This window comes from Aplosporella prunicola (assembly GCF_010093885.1).
Source record: "Aplosporella prunicola CBS 121167 unplaced genomic scaffold K452scaffold_31, whole genome shotgun sequence".
NCBI classification, from domain to species: Eukaryota; Fungi; Ascomycota; class Dothideomycetes; order Botryosphaeriales; family Aplosporellaceae; genus Aplosporella; species Aplosporella prunicola.
This window is the reverse complement of record NW_022983559.1, coordinates 241,832-254,780: the sequence shown is the minus strand read 5'-3', so window position 1 is coordinate 254,780 and position 12,949 is coordinate 241,832. Positions and strand designations below refer to the sequence as shown.

The 12,949-nt window shown below is 51.6% G+C and overlaps 9 protein-coding genes across 9 annotated transcripts; 4 read left to right on the top strand and 5 right to left on the bottom strand.

The window, feature by feature from the left end:
* Nucleotides 1-1,781: 1,781 nt before the first annotated feature.
* On the bottom strand, nucleotides 1,782-3,489 carry K452DRAFT_291730 (uncharacterized protein). The gene has a single exon (XM_033541239.1). It carries the CDS (start codon nucleotides 3,166-3,168, stop codon nucleotides 2,032-2,034), a length of 1,137 nt encoding a protein of 378 aa, XP_033393069.1. The 5' UTR covers nucleotides 3,169-3,489; the 3' UTR covers nucleotides 1,782-2,031.
* Nucleotides 3,490-4,149: 660 nt separating this feature from the next.
* Nucleotides 4,150-5,142, top strand: K452DRAFT_321890 (uncharacterized protein; the record flags this gene model as incomplete). The annotated part of the gene is made up of 4 exons (XM_033544444.1): nucleotides 4,150-4,405; nucleotides 4,481-4,581; nucleotides 4,634-4,730; nucleotides 4,786-5,142. 4 exons carry the CDS (start codon nucleotides 4,150-4,152, stop codon nucleotides 5,055-5,057), a joined length of 726 nt encoding a protein of 241 aa, XP_033393068.1. The 3' UTR covers nucleotides 5,058-5,142.
* K452DRAFT_291728 (uncharacterized protein) lies at nucleotides 5,123-6,171 on the bottom strand. The gene is made up of 4 exons (XM_033541238.1): nucleotides 5,932-6,171; nucleotides 5,718-5,867; nucleotides 5,260-5,654; nucleotides 5,123-5,190 (listed from the first exon to the last, which is right to left on the bottom strand). Exons 1-3 carry the CDS (start codon nucleotides 6,033-6,035, stop codon nucleotides 5,315-5,317), a joined length of 594 nt encoding a protein of 197 aa, XP_033393067.1. The 5' UTR covers nucleotides 6,036-6,171; the 3' UTR covers nucleotides 5,123-5,190; nucleotides 5,260-5,314.
* A 140-nt stretch (nucleotides 6,172-6,311) lies between these two features.
* Nucleotides 6,312-7,126, bottom strand: K452DRAFT_341350 (uncharacterized protein). Its single transcript, XM_033545372.1, has one exon. The coding sequence runs from the start codon at nucleotides 6,774-6,776 to the stop codon at nucleotides 6,588-6,590; it is 189 nt and encodes a 62-aa protein (XP_033393066.1). The 5' UTR covers nucleotides 6,777-7,126; the 3' UTR covers nucleotides 6,312-6,587.
* Nucleotides 6,944-7,753, top strand: K452DRAFT_291727 (uncharacterized protein). The gene has a single exon (XM_033541237.1). It carries the CDS (start codon nucleotides 7,228-7,230, stop codon nucleotides 7,423-7,425), a length of 198 nt encoding a protein of 65 aa, XP_033393065.1. The 5' UTR covers nucleotides 6,944-7,227; the 3' UTR covers nucleotides 7,426-7,753.
* A 975-nt stretch (nucleotides 7,754-8,728) lies between these two features.
* On the bottom strand, nucleotides 8,729-9,460 carry K452DRAFT_291724 (uncharacterized protein). Its single transcript, XM_033541236.1, has one exon. It carries the CDS (start codon nucleotides 9,350-9,352, stop codon nucleotides 8,891-8,893), a length of 462 nt encoding a protein of 153 aa, XP_033393064.1. The 5' UTR covers nucleotides 9,353-9,460; the 3' UTR covers nucleotides 8,729-8,890.
* A 348-nt stretch (nucleotides 9,461-9,808) lies between these two features.
* Nucleotides 9,809-11,051, top strand: K452DRAFT_111834 (uncharacterized protein). Its single transcript, XM_033535041.1, has 2 exons — nucleotides 9,809-10,044; nucleotides 10,104-11,051. Exon 2 carries the CDS (start codon nucleotides 10,245-10,247, stop codon nucleotides 10,965-10,967), a length of 723 nt encoding a protein of 240 aa, XP_033393063.1. The 5' UTR covers nucleotides 9,809-10,044; nucleotides 10,104-10,244; the 3' UTR covers nucleotides 10,968-11,051.
* An 84-nt stretch (nucleotides 11,052-11,135) lies between these two features.
* K452DRAFT_302098 (glycoside hydrolase family 131 protein) lies at nucleotides 11,136-12,173 on the top strand (the record flags this gene model as incomplete). Its single annotated transcript, XM_033542545.1, has 1 exon — nucleotides 11,136-12,173. One exon carries the CDS (start codon nucleotides 11,136-11,138, stop codon nucleotides 12,171-12,173), a length of 1,038 nt encoding a protein of 345 aa, XP_033393062.1.
* Nucleotides 12,174-12,263: 90 nt separating this feature from the next.
* K452DRAFT_111854 (uncharacterized protein) lies at nucleotides 12,264-12,855 on the bottom strand. The gene has a single exon (XM_033535042.1). The coding sequence runs from the start codon at nucleotides 12,743-12,745 to the stop codon at nucleotides 12,440-12,442; it is 306 nt and encodes a 101-aa protein (XP_033393061.1). The 5' UTR covers nucleotides 12,746-12,855; the 3' UTR covers nucleotides 12,264-12,439.
* Nucleotides 12,856-12,949: the final 94 nt, after the last annotated feature.

Here is a 12,949-nt window from a genome sequence, read left to right as displayed (position 1 = left end):
TATTCACTACTCTAGGAAAATCGGCAAAAAATATATTAAGAAACCGGACTCTAGAGAAACTACCTCTCTAGCCTCCTAGGCGGTAAACCAACAGATAAGAACCAGCCGCATACGGAAAAGATAAAATAGACAATTTCGGCCGCACAACTTAAAAGGGTACTTGAATTCGCTTAACAAACAAAAAGGTTCTAGAGTAGAGACGACATCAACCAGTAAAACCCTATCTTATTCCTATTCTTCTACCTTTCCTTATCCTATCTCTGTTCCCCTTTCTCCTTATACTCTTAGATTAAATCACCAGTATAAATTCCTAGCGTATTCCTTTAAATAGTCTATAGCCTGCATATCGCTCAGGGCGATAGGTCAGGGTAAATAAATTCAACTCAACTCAACTCAATCAATCAACCCTTCTCCTTATTACTCTCTTAGATTAAAATACTAATATAAATTCCTAGCGTATTTCCTTTAAATAGTCTATAGCCTGCATATCGCTCAGGGCGATAGGTCAGGGTAAATAAATTCAACTCAACTTAACTCAACTTAATCAATCAATCAATCAATCAATCAATCGGATAGTAAGAGATCGCGCTTAGCGACTTTTATAGCTCTCTTAAGAGTTATACATCTCCAGCATTATAGCTCGTTACAACGTTAAGGAAAATCCAAATACGCTAACGCTACTACCGGCTAATAAATAGTTAGTTCTAAACGAGGGGGACTACGCTACGCCGCAGGACGTTTATACGTATTAAAGTAAGATAGGCTTAGCTTAGTTTATAGTCGTTAGCACGCGTACGGATATTACCTACGCTTACTCTTCCCTCTCTACTTATTTAAGCAACCCCTCGCCGCGATACTAGCAGCTCGCTTAGCGCTTACTCGCCTACCTAGGCGCTACTCGCAAGCTAGCTATCTACTTTCAGGGATATACCCCCGAGTAGGCAGTCTTTACCATTAGCAGTAACGCATTATATAGTAACGACCTAGCTACGCGTCGTAGCTATTAGGGCTCACTAATTATACTATTTAGAGGGCCGGTCGATTAGAAATCCTCTAAACAACCCACAGTTACTACCTTAAGTACTAAGGCAGAGCTCCTTGCTCTGTCAGACACGGCCAAGTAGTACTATTAGTAGAAGCGTTTCTTCCGAGGAATAGAGTTTAATCCTAGACACTACATTAAAATTTAGTGCGACAATAAGCAAACTCTTCACCTTATAGAAGAAAATGTTGCTAAGCTTATTACTAAGCTTAGACATATAGACATTTATTATCACTGGCTTTGCTAAGAAGCTTAGGTAGGAAATATTAGCTTTCGTTAGACTCCGACAGCAGACATAATAGCTAATAGGCTAACTAAATCCCTTCTAAAATAAAGGCACTAAGCCTTTATTAAACAGCTCGGCCTAGTCCCTACGCCTGAATAAGATATAGTAGAAGATAACCACCTCAGATTAACTATTTCTTTATCTACATCAGCCACTATCTTTTTGCTATCTTACCTTTCTCAATACTACAGCGTTTATCGCGCACTACCTAAAGCGGCACTACGCGAAGGGGGTGTGTTGAAGTGTACGCAGTTTATATTGCTTTTTCTGTAGCTTAGTCATTTAGCACAGGGTATAAGAGGACTCCGCCTACCGGGCTCCTAACAAGATCATGTCACTCATTGCTATCAATTGAAACCCCATTCATTGCAACAGTTACACACCTTGATTACTGAAGCAAAGATATTTGCACGTTGAATAGTTATTGTTACGTTCGTTACCGTAAACCGCGATTCACCGTAAGACGAGATAGTAATATTTATATAGAGTAGAAGAAGATACTCAGCTAAGATACATAGAGTGTATATATACTCTAGGACCCTCTTATCTATACCTAGAACTCGGGCTAGGAGCTGGCTAAGAAGTGCTCTGTAGGGACTGCTTGTATCGTCTACTGTCTCGCTATATAGTGGATCTCAGTTCGCGATGACGGACGTTTATTGCTGGAAGAGATACCGATTTCCAAAAAGGGTTCAAGTTGACACTAAGCCCTCCAGCTCGACTGTATCTCTTGGATGCGATGCACCAACATGTTATTCACAGGCGTATCCACGCCTAATTCAATGCCCTTCTTCACCCAATACCCATTGATGAACGCAATCTCCGTCTCCCTCTTAGCCCTCAGGTCCCACACCATCGAGCAAGTCGTATTGCGCGTTTTCTCCAGAATCCCATCAACCGTCGCCTCCAATCTCTCCATGCCAAATCGGTTCTTCAAGCCTTCAACGCCCTGTAGCTCCGGCATTCTGTGGATAATCTGCACCACCTCAGCAAAAAGCTCCAGCTTTAGTTTCCGATGCGTCTCTCCGAGCAAGATTCCGTTTTTCGAATCGTGCAAAGCGCAGACCGGGTTGCAATAGGAGTTGACGATAAGTTTCTCCAACTGCATCTGCAAGACGTCTTCGTAGGAGTACGCGGTAGCGTTCAGGAGCGGGCTCTGCGGTAGCGTGCGGAGCAGATAGTCGCTGCCCTGTTCTTCTGGGCGGGATGAAGATGGCCCCACGGACGCGGCAGCGAAGCCTGTGTGCGTGATCCGGAACGGCGCGTCGCGGCCAACACCGTGCGAGATGACTCCGAGGAGGTATTTTGGCCGGGACACGGGATCAGTGAACAGGGATCGGTTGACTTCTTCGACTATGCCCATGCCGTTTTGCATGAAAAGGATGGTGGTTTCAGGAGTGAGTCGGCTTTGCAACGGCTTGAGGGCTCCAACTGTGTGGATCGTTTTCGTGGCTACTACCAGTTGGCGGATCGGTTCGTTGGTGGTGTTTTCCCAGTGGGGGTTTGTTTGTTCTGTGGTGCTTTGTTGCCTGGTAGTCCGCCGCCAGGAACCGTCATTGTCCAACACTTCGGCGTCAAATCCCTCCGCGTCAAATCCTTCCGCATTAGATCCTTCCGCGTTAAATCTTCCGTGCTCTTGCGTCTGTTTCGTTGTAGTTATGCTGATTTTCTCGTTGTTTTTCTTGAAAGCATCGTAGAGCGCAGGTCGATGCAGCATCAACGTTGTGCAAGGTCTGGAAGGCACATCGGTTAGGCAGTATGCCATAAATGTCCCGATGCTGCCCAGTCCCAGCACGTGCACTCGCTCATTGGGATCCAGTTGCAGACTTGGAGCGCTCATTTTTCTGCTGTCTTTGTGAAAACAACGTGAGAACCCCGTACGGAAATGTAACTTAGTTGTTGCTGAAATTCGACGAAAAGTAGGAGACAGAGAGACAGTCATTGTGATTAGAAGTGTTTATTCCGCATCTTGCCGGATTCGTTGCGACTTTGTACGGCACGGTTGGTAGCGCGCCCTTCCGGAGACATTCGGGCCCACTGCTGCGCCTTAGTAACTAGTGTAGCAGCCATGTATGCGCTTTTACGTCAAAACTTGGGGATGTCATCCTGATAAAGTCCCTTCATGAATTCTGAAGAGTTGTGCCTGAGTAGGAGCGTGGAGGGAAGACAGTGATTGTAGAGAAAAATCCTTTACGACGTTGGATAACGGGCCGTATAGATAGCACGGACCAAGTCGATGATAGGACCGACGGGCTGATGGAGCGAGGATGAAGCTGTGCCATGGGGCTACCAAACCAACACTGAAAAGTTTGAGCTGCGGTGTTGTAAGTAACTTTAGCTACCAACTGCGCCACGGGGTCTCCGCTGTATAAGGTGATGTCGACCTACCAAAACGCTGACCTCGTCTCTGCCTCGCTTGGCATCTTGTTTTTCTTTGCCGTTGGTCCCCACAAACATCAGGCATCAGCTCTAAACGAGCTTAAGTCGTAGCCGCCAACGCAGAGGCTAAGCCACTGTCACCTCTATCCACACTTTGGACCCCACCCTTTGAGTTTGTTATATACCGACCCTGTTAGCTAACCATGTTGGCCATCCTTCTATCATCTAAAGATTCTTTATCCCAAAAGTCTATGTTCCTTGTGTGTTGTTAAAGCGGCACAGTATTGATCCTGCTTCGAGTTAAAAGTGCTTTCATCGCAAGCCTTATCATCTATGGTCTCAACACGAATCTTCTTTCGAACTCATTAAAACCCTTATTCCATCTCTTCCCAAGAGCACAGCTTCCTCATCATTCGCCATTATGAAATTCTCATCTATCAGCATGTTCCTATTGGGCTTCCCGCTGCTCGGATCAGCCCTATCAAAGAACGGCACAGCACCCTATGACTACAAAAAGATGCGAAACAAAAACGCAAACCAATGCTTGGTTTACAACCCGCCTAGAGACCAAACAATTCAAGACTGCAAGAAAATCTGCGGCCCGGCCATTCAAAAGAAAGTCGAAAGTGGCGACACCAGATCGACTAGCTGCCTCTCAAAGTTGCCTCTCGGGGCGCCGACTTGGGAGAAAGCACCAGGTAAGCAGAACTGTGGTCAAGAATGCCGCCGCCCAACCTCCGGTAGGTCAGGAGGGTTAGCTAACCAAGTTTTAGGAACGGACGTTGAGGTTGCTCCGGGAAAATGCACGTGCGACATCTCCTTTATCAATGAAGCCGCAGGGGACCTAATGAAGGCCTTGCCGATAATTGGCGAGGTAAGTGCTTTCATGTACAACCATTCAGTGAGATGCTAATTGAGTTTCTCAGGTTGGTTGTGAGCTGCTGACGTCGTCGTTGAACGCAGCATTCGAGGTTGGTACGCTGGCAATACCGGGCGTTGGCGAAGCCATTGATGGCGGAATGAGTACGTCCATATACAGAGAATCCGTTTACGACAAACATATGCTGACCCTAAACAGTCGCTAGTATCGAGGCTGCTAAGGCTCTCATGCAGGTTTACGGTGCAAGCGAGACAGCTTGGAGTACCTTTAGTTCTTGGATGAACCCTTGCGGGGACACGTCCGCGGTTCCTCAGAAGATGCAAAAGGTCTTTAATGTTTTCAGTGGCGCGGACGATAACGTATTGCCGAAAGGCTTTGACCCTTCGAAGATTAAGAACTTATCGAAGATTAAGAAGTTGAAGGGCTCGATTAAGGGAGGCAATAAGAGGTATGTGCCTTTCTGGGCGTGATGTATGGTATAAGGAGTTCGATACCCCCATAGATTCAGTCTTTTACTTGTATTTAAGAGTTACCGGAGCAATAGATTCTTGTCATTTTCCTTGCAACATGAAAAGGAAGTTCATTCTATTGAGGATTTTGTGTCTTTTAGGAATAATTTCGACAGAATCGTTAGCATGGAAGCAAGTTGAGCATTACACAAATACCACTTACAAATTTAAACATTAAGAAAACAAAAACCCGTGCTAGCCCTCAACTTCCAAAAGCTCTAAAACATCAACTCCCTGGGATCCCTCGGCGGCGAGCTTCTACGGTTGAGGTAATCTCCAATACAAGTCCGACAAGTCTGGACGCGGCTCGAATGAGGCAAAACCGTGTACAGCCTGCGACATAAAGGGCAGTCGTATCGTTTCGAGAGATACCATGTAATCAGACAGGCGCTGTGAAAGTGGTGATCGCAGATTCGCAAAGCCACGATGTCGTCTTCAAAACGGTCTTCGTCGGACGAGTGGGTGTAGTGGCTCATTTCTGACTCGTGGTCCTGGCTTCCGGGCTCGGTGTCTGTCGAACGCCGTCGGGGTTGGTAAAGAGGACCCAGGCAGATGGAGCTTTGCTGGTCAGTAAGCTTGTCCAACATAAACTGCGGATACATTAGGTAGATGCGACCACACCATTCTTCGGCAGTGAGAGTGTTTCGACCGCTTTTCTCCGCGGTGACAAGACGCGTCACACCATCAAGTCTTTGACGTGTTTGCTTTCTGGTCTTGGGCGACGTGTGAAGCAAACGCTTGCGTCGTCTTTGTGAACGATATAGTCCGACCCTAATGCTTTGGTCAACGACGAATCATCTCAACAATCCTCGGGACAGAATAGAGATCGACATACAGCGGACCAAGGCATAGCAGCAGGATACAAACCACGATAGCGACGACAATTTCCGCCGCGATGGGTGTTTGCATATCCACGTCTCGTTTGATGAGCGGCGCCATGATCGCGACGGCATCGATGCATCCAGATATCCGGAAAGGCGAAGATGATAAAAGCGCGCCTCAGCTCAGCAACAGCAAGCAGGCTCTTAAACCCGCACGTCCAAGAGCCCAGCCGCCAGTTTCCAAGCCGTACGCAAGCCAAGCTCCTATTGTCGCACCGAAACTCCCGTAGTCCATGGCACGACTTGGCGGGTTGGGAGCTCCCAGCGTCCCAGCGTCTCCGTCGCGTGGTTGTCCGGATCGGTCGGAGAGGGACAAGACTCCCAAGCGGAGAGCGGTCCCTGCCAGCGGTTCCTTGGGCGGAGGATCGTTCTTGGCGTCTCCTCTTTGGCGCGCCAAGAACGGAACGTCATCCGACGGTATCACATGCGGTGCGACTGCTACTTGGTATTAGTCACGAGCGGAGAAGCGGGACCGGGATCTTGATGCTGTTATCGTAAAAGATGATGAGCTGTGCTGTGATAAATTTCCCTTCGACGTGGAATAGACAACGACGTTGAGCTCCACGCTAGCTATGTGACTTGAGCTCGTCTCCTTTAGATTTTTCGCCCTTCACCGGTAGTACTCACCCCCCGTCACGACAGGATACTTCATAGGATTGTCCTCGCTGACGCACGTCGCAACAGGCCCAAGCAACTTGCCACGATCAAAGCCCCAAAATAAAGGCGCAGAGTATCTTTCCGTGTCGCTTTTTTGAACTTTGTGCACAGTCGAGATGAAGAAATCGTTTGTCTGCCGCATGAAACAGTCGCGGATATTAACCACGAACGACCCCGGCACTGACTTTGCTTTGATCCATTTTCCAGCCTTGTTCAGCACCTCGAGCCCGCCATTTTGTCTTGCTAGACGATGGTGAAGCACCCGAAGTCAGTGTGGGCGCCTAGCCCGGCCTGGTCGTCTGCGGAGTGGTCTTGCTGCGGGTAATGAAGGATGCGCATGCGCATCCCGGCTTCCGGTCATTTAACGTAGTCGTCGAAAGAGTTTTGGAAAAGATGGAGCGCAAGTGCAATGATCCATGTCATTCGGCGTGCCAGCTGGATGAGTTGACTGTGGTAATCTAACAGACCTTTTTGGAATCCGGGCACACCAGAGGCTGGAGGCTGATAGACTTCTCGTCTTGGTTGATGGCACCTCCTTGGCCCGGGCAGACGTTGCGTTTGCGAGCTCAGACTTTGTCTTCTCTCAGTTTGACATGGCAGTCGCCTCCAACGCTGTGGTAGCAGGAACAGATCTAGCCGGCCCCTCTCCGCGGTTCTTTACAACCAGAAGAGGAGGCTACATCATAGTCGAGCTCTCTCTTCTGATGCAGCCGTGGCAGCTTCTGAACATTGCGTCGAACTTCCTCATCGTCGCGGATACTCGGCTTTCCTTGGTCCGTTCATGGGTGTGATGCTCACTAACTATTTCCCTGTCCGACGGAAGCTGATGCTGACCAACTTGTTTGAGATGTCGGGGCGAAGCATCTACTGGTTCTGGCGTGGGTTCAATTGGCGAGCAGTCAGTGCTTTGGGCACTAGGAACTTGGCCTGCTTTTGTTTCAAACTTCGCGGAGCATGTGCAGCATTCCGATGTTGTTTCCTTAGGATGGACGCATATCTACTGGAGGTCTGGTCCGTCGGCTGTCTGACTTCGAGAAGCGTGTAATCTGTCCTGGATCACATCTAGCCAATACCCTTCACGAGAGCCGTCGATGACGAAGACGCCTTTGGAACATTCTCCGAGCTCCCGGTCATGACATGGGTAGAGGAAACGATGAAAGCAATTGGCGACATGAAGAAGACAGAACTGTAAAGCAGTCAGAAAGACCGGACAGAGTGAGAGGAAAAGAAGTCAGGATCGGAGCTCGTGGGATGACGCGCTCCGCTTAGTCATGCGTCTTGCGGTGGTCATAGCTCCTTTGTGCGGCCTGGCGGTCGCAGCGCGTCCTCCGCAACACCACGGACTCTGCGGGGAATCAAGCCGGCCAATGCCACCAAATATGCCACTCCCGCTTTGATCGCACTCCAGATCGCACTCCCCAAGCAGGCCCGGGCTCATTCGACAGAGCTTTAATGCTCTCAGACCGACTCCGCGTCAAGCACGGCGAGCCCACGCATCCACAACCCACCTCTCCGAAGCCTCAGCAACGAGCCTCATTGCCAGGATGTCACCATATCCGCGCCCTGGGTACAATGCACCTCCACTCGTCGCGACAAGACATACATTGTGGTCGAGATGGTCAGGGAAGATGCTTGGGCAGGGCTGGGCGCACAGGTCGTAGCGACGAGTCAAAAGGCCAAGGTCTTCTACAGAGCTCAAGCAGGTGATTCAAGAATTTTCAACCGTACCAGCGTCTGGATCCGCTGCGCCAAATTCCGATAGCCCGCACATTGGAGACACTGACGCACGCCGCTATGCGAGAAACACAACTTCAAGTAGGCATGGGCAGAGTCCACCTTCGATCTCAGCACTTCATCATTTTCACCGGAAGTCATCGGAGTGTTGAAATTGTTGATTGAGAGACTGTCTGCTAGTCTATCGTGTTGGAAATACACAAGTGCCTGTCAAGTGAAACCGCAAAAGAACTTTTGGCGCCAAAAAATCGACGAGTTTATGGATCCAGAGCGACCGCCGTAGCGGATGGACTTGCTGGGCTGAAATGTTTCCGGTGTTGCCCAACATCCGGACGAAGAACGATTGTTGTTGAAAAGGTTAGTTGAGACGCTGATGCCCGAGATTTTCTGAATGCATCAAGAGCTTTTCCAGGTCAGTCGGCGCCCTCGTCACCTGCATGTATTTCTCAAAGCGTCCCGAGAAGATGCTGAGGTAGGAGAAGCACTGCCGTGTCGTCTTGTCGGACCGCTTAGTCGGGCAGCTCAAGCTATGGTCTCCCTATCCTGGAGCAAATCATATGTCGGAAGGTATAGAAAATCCGCGTTGGTCGCACGAGTTTCTGCATCGAAGCGACGCACATCTACTTTCCTCCGAATGAACTCCATTCCCGTGGCCCTTATTGTTTGCCAATCGAGGGCGCTGGTTCCCATAATACTTCTCTTGGTTCTTAGCGTTTCCAAAACAGTTTGGACCCACTCTGCACAGTCCATCCCTAGCGCTTCGTTTCTCCAGGGTGCTGTGTGGATCGTCTGTACCAAGCGTCGCATATTCGCGACCTTTCCAATCAACACACGAACCCTCGCCTGGCCGGGTGGTATCTCTGGACGATAGTTGGGGCGTTCTACATAATAATGTCCGTCGGGATCGATGTCACCAGGCCGGTTTGGCACCATACAGTACAATTTGCCATCCGCTCCTGATTCGTCAGTTTTGGGTCCGACCATAAAAGCCCAGTGGTATCTGTCTGCTGTTAACGGTGCTTTTGAGTGACCATTGCTCGGCGATAGGTACGTACTGGTCCTCCCCTAGAGGCTTCACAGGAACCACAGGGATACTGGTCATAACGATGTACAAACGGAGTTTGTCCATCCTATGCCTCCAGAAATTTCTGATAGTGGGCATCTGCCTCCAGGGGTTATTGATTTGGTCCATCGGATTTGTCGCCTTTTGGGCTGCTCCGCAAGTCTTGTCCGGTTGAGCAAGTGGTAAGATGATCGGACGCAGATGCGTATGTTCGAAAGATGGTTCAGTTGAATGTTTAACTGGATGCAGTGTCGATGAATATTTGGCTGAATGAAGCGTGGATGAATGTCTGATGGAATTAAGCGTGGATGAAGATTTGAAGTGAAGCTCTCAGCGCGTCCTAGGAAAGGTCGAGGGCGGAACGCGGTCCCACGCATCTTCAGGAAAGAGCGATGTTCCCATCGTGTTGGAGGCGGACAACATCAAACTTGCCGGGCAACTCGTCAATCATGACATTTTTCGGTCGCATCAAGCAGCGGCAACGGGCTGACAGCCCTGTCCGGAGACAAGCGACGAACAAGCATCAGGAGCACGCTTCTTGAAGAAGCTTGATGCGGGTTGACTTCACCGGGTAGGTTGATGCAGCCCTACGAGAACGGCAAACATTGATCTGGTAAGGCTCTCTTGCGGCCGGGAAGTTTCACGCACGAAGAGACGATGACATTGTCGTAGGATATACACACCTCGTTACCCATGGAAGTTGTTCTGCAGTCGCAAATCGGCAACGACTAACAGGGCCGGGCCGTGATCATCGCCCCACAGCCCCTGTCCCCGGCTTAACTTTCGAGATCCCTATCATCAAATACTAGCGGTATGTTTGCACCGAGACTAGCGGATGTTTCGAACAGCGAGGGCTCCAGGGAACAGCTCTTTATGTGTGCTCCCTTAACTCTCACGGCCGACAGCACACAGAATTTGGACGGCATATCGCGCGTGCTGTGTAGGTTTGGCTGCTCTCTGAGCGCGGGCCGCCTATCCGCGAGCAGTCCAGAACACGCCCAATTATGGTCCGCCAGGACGAGCACGCCTTTACGCACGACAGTGTCTGAACTACATTGCATCCAATCGACGCCAACTCGAGGCCTGGAATGGTATTCTGCCAGGCGGAGCGCGAATGGTGTTTTTCTTGTTTGGCGTTCGCGGCAAGCTTCCCCGGCGCCTCAGCCGCCCTGGCGCGCCGCCGGTCCGAGGGCTGTTTCGGCGCGACGACCAACGAAACACGGTGAAGAGAGACACGACGACGCGCGAAGCTTTCTGCGTGCAAGACAAACTTCAATCGGCATCGATCGACTTCGACAAACGGTCCGGGGGACCGCCGGGAAGGGCGCCGGGATGGTTGCGTGGTCCGGCGGTCGCATCAACCTGACACGCCAGCGGCGCGATGCGCGCAGGGATTGGGGCAACCGCACCCTTTCGGAAATTTGCGTCTACACCAAAGCGAGTATCGCCGCCGTTTCAATCCGCATCGCTTGGGCGCGCGCGTTTCAATCGCATGAAAGTGGCGCGACGGCTAATCTATCCGGTCTCTTCATATAGGCGTCGCTATGCCCCTCCGCCGGACCTCCTCATCCGTTCTGCTTTGTTGCGTCCAGCACCACTCTTCACTCCCTTTTTATCTGCCTTGCCTTTCGCCGAGTTGACCTCGCGCTTCCACTCTTTATTACTTGCAACTGTTTGAGTAGATCTCAACCCTTTTTTTCCAACATGCTCTACCGTTACATCCTCGCCGGCTTCCTCGGCACTGCCGCCGCCGAAACCCTCTGGGATGGCCGCTTCGACGCCGACACGGCCAGCGCGCTCAAGAGCTGGAGCTGGTCCAACCAGGCCGGCGCCTACCAGTACTACATCCACGGCTCGGGCGATGTGACCGACTACGTCAACGTGGCGGCCGACTTCAAGAACCCGGCCGACAGCGCGTCCAAGCAGGGCGCCAAGATCAGCATCGACAAGACGTCGCAGTGGAACGGCGGCGGAATGCTGCGCACGGAGCTGATTCCGCAGACGGACAAGGGCATCAACAAGGGCACGCAGTACTACCACTTCTCGATGATGCACAAGGGTGAGAACGCGCCGAACAAGGCGCACGAGCACCAGGTGTGCTTCTTCGAGAGCCACTTCACCGAGATGAAGTTTGGCGGCTCGTCGGGCAACAAGCTCGAGTGGTTCGCCAACAGCCAGTCACAGTGGAGCGTCGACTTCGCCGCGGGCGTGTGGCACAACATTGCGTACGAGATTGACTTTGACGGCGGCAAGGTGTCGTACTACCACTCGACGGGGGCCGAGGAGCTCAAGAAGGTGGCGGGCCCCGTGTCCGTGTCGGCCTCGTCCAACGGCGCCGACTGGCACTTGGGTGTCCTCCGCCTCGACGGCAACGACGACGCCACGCTCGAGGACTGGTTCTTCTCGGGCGTGTACATCGAGGACACGCTGACGACTGCGGTCGGCAGCGGCGCGGCGTCGGGCGCTGCTTCCAAGGCCGTCGACACGGCCGCTGCCGACACCGAGGAGGCCTCCTCGTCCGCTGCTGTCGCCACCACCGCTGCCCCCGTCACTTCGACCGCTGCTGCGGCCGCGACCCCCACCACCCTCGCCACTGTCGCCAAGTCCTCTGCTGCTGCTGTCGCGACCCCGACGGCCTCGGCTGCTGCTGCGTCTGACAGCTCGGACAACGACGCCGAGACGCGCAAGAACTTGCAGAAGCTGTACGACATTGCCGTGGAGTGGCTGAAGTCGATGAACTAGGCGCAGCAGTAAGCTGGTGTTTGCTTGCTCGCTTGCTTGGTTCGTTGTTGTTGGGTCGGGATGAGATGATGGATGGGTGGTGGTTTGTTGGTTGAGGAGGGGGTGTGTTTGTCTGTCACTTTCTTGTATTTATTCTGCGCTTTACCGGTGCGATGAGAGCTGGTGCTACGTATGTAAGCAGGGACGAAATCGAAATAGCTGTATCGAGATGCGAATCCGTATGCTGGACTGCTGGTTTGCTGTGGCTTGCTTGTGAATCGGTTTCTTCACGACTTCGCCTCACGACTAAGAAAGCGAAAAGAAAAGGAACGAAAAAGAAAAAGAAAAGCCTCGCGACTGTTAACTACTGACAGAGTAGAGTGCATTGCATTACCAACAAGCAGACGCAGGCCTCTACTACCTAGGTACCTACCTAGGTGCTGGCCCGCCATGTCCGGGTCGCCCCCCGGCATCTGCACATCGGTAGTAAGGCCCCACAGCATCCTCCAACCACCGACCCACCAACCAACCAACGAAAATAAGCTTACGCTACCGTACGAGTTAGCGCCAACCGTGCGCCAGGCGCCAGGCATCAGCGACGATGCGCTGCGCTACGCTACGACACGCTGCCCCTTTCGCGCTCGCTCGCGACAACGCCTACCTACAAACACACGTCCTGCGTTGTTAGGCAAGCGACGCTCTCTGCCTGCATACGACGCCGACGACACGCACAGCACAGCACAGCACAGCACAACACCGCACGCAGCAAGCAGCTACATATAGCCACGCCACGCCAG

Coding starts and splice junctions, on each gene's coding strand:
- K452DRAFT_291724 (XM_033541236.1), bottom strand. CDS start 9,352: ATGGTCGGACCCAAAACTGACGAATCAGGAGCGGATGGCAAATTGTAC.
- K452DRAFT_291727 (XM_033541237.1), top strand. CDS start 7,228: ATGGCAGTCGCCTCCAACGCTGTGGTAGCAGGAACAGATCTAGCCGGC.
- K452DRAFT_291730 (XM_033541239.1), bottom strand. CDS start 3,168: ATGAGCGCTCCAAGTCTGCAACTGGATCCCAATGAGCGAGTGCACGTG.
- K452DRAFT_341350 (XM_033545372.1), bottom strand. CDS start 6,776: ATGCGGCAGACAAACGATTTCTTCATCTCGACTGTGCACAAAGTTCAA.
- K452DRAFT_111854 (XM_033535042.1), bottom strand. CDS start 12,745: ATGCCTGGCGCCTGGCGCACGGTTGGCGCTAACTCGTACGGTAGCGTA.
- K452DRAFT_291728 (XM_033541238.1), bottom strand. CDS start 6,035: ATGGCGCCGCTCATCAAACGAGACGTGGATATGCAAACACCCATCGCG. Junction 5,868..5,931: donor CTGCTATGCCTTGGTCCGCT/GTATGTCGATCT, acceptor CCAAAGCATTAG/GGTCGGACTATATCGTTCAC. Junction 5,655..5,717: donor ACTCTCACTGCCGAAGAATG/GTGTGGTCGCAT, acceptor TGACCAGCAAAG/CTCCATCTGCCTGGGTCCTC.
- K452DRAFT_111834 (XM_033535041.1), top strand. CDS start 10,245: ATGTTTGCACCGAGACTAGCGGATGTTTCGAACAGCGAGGGCTCCAGG.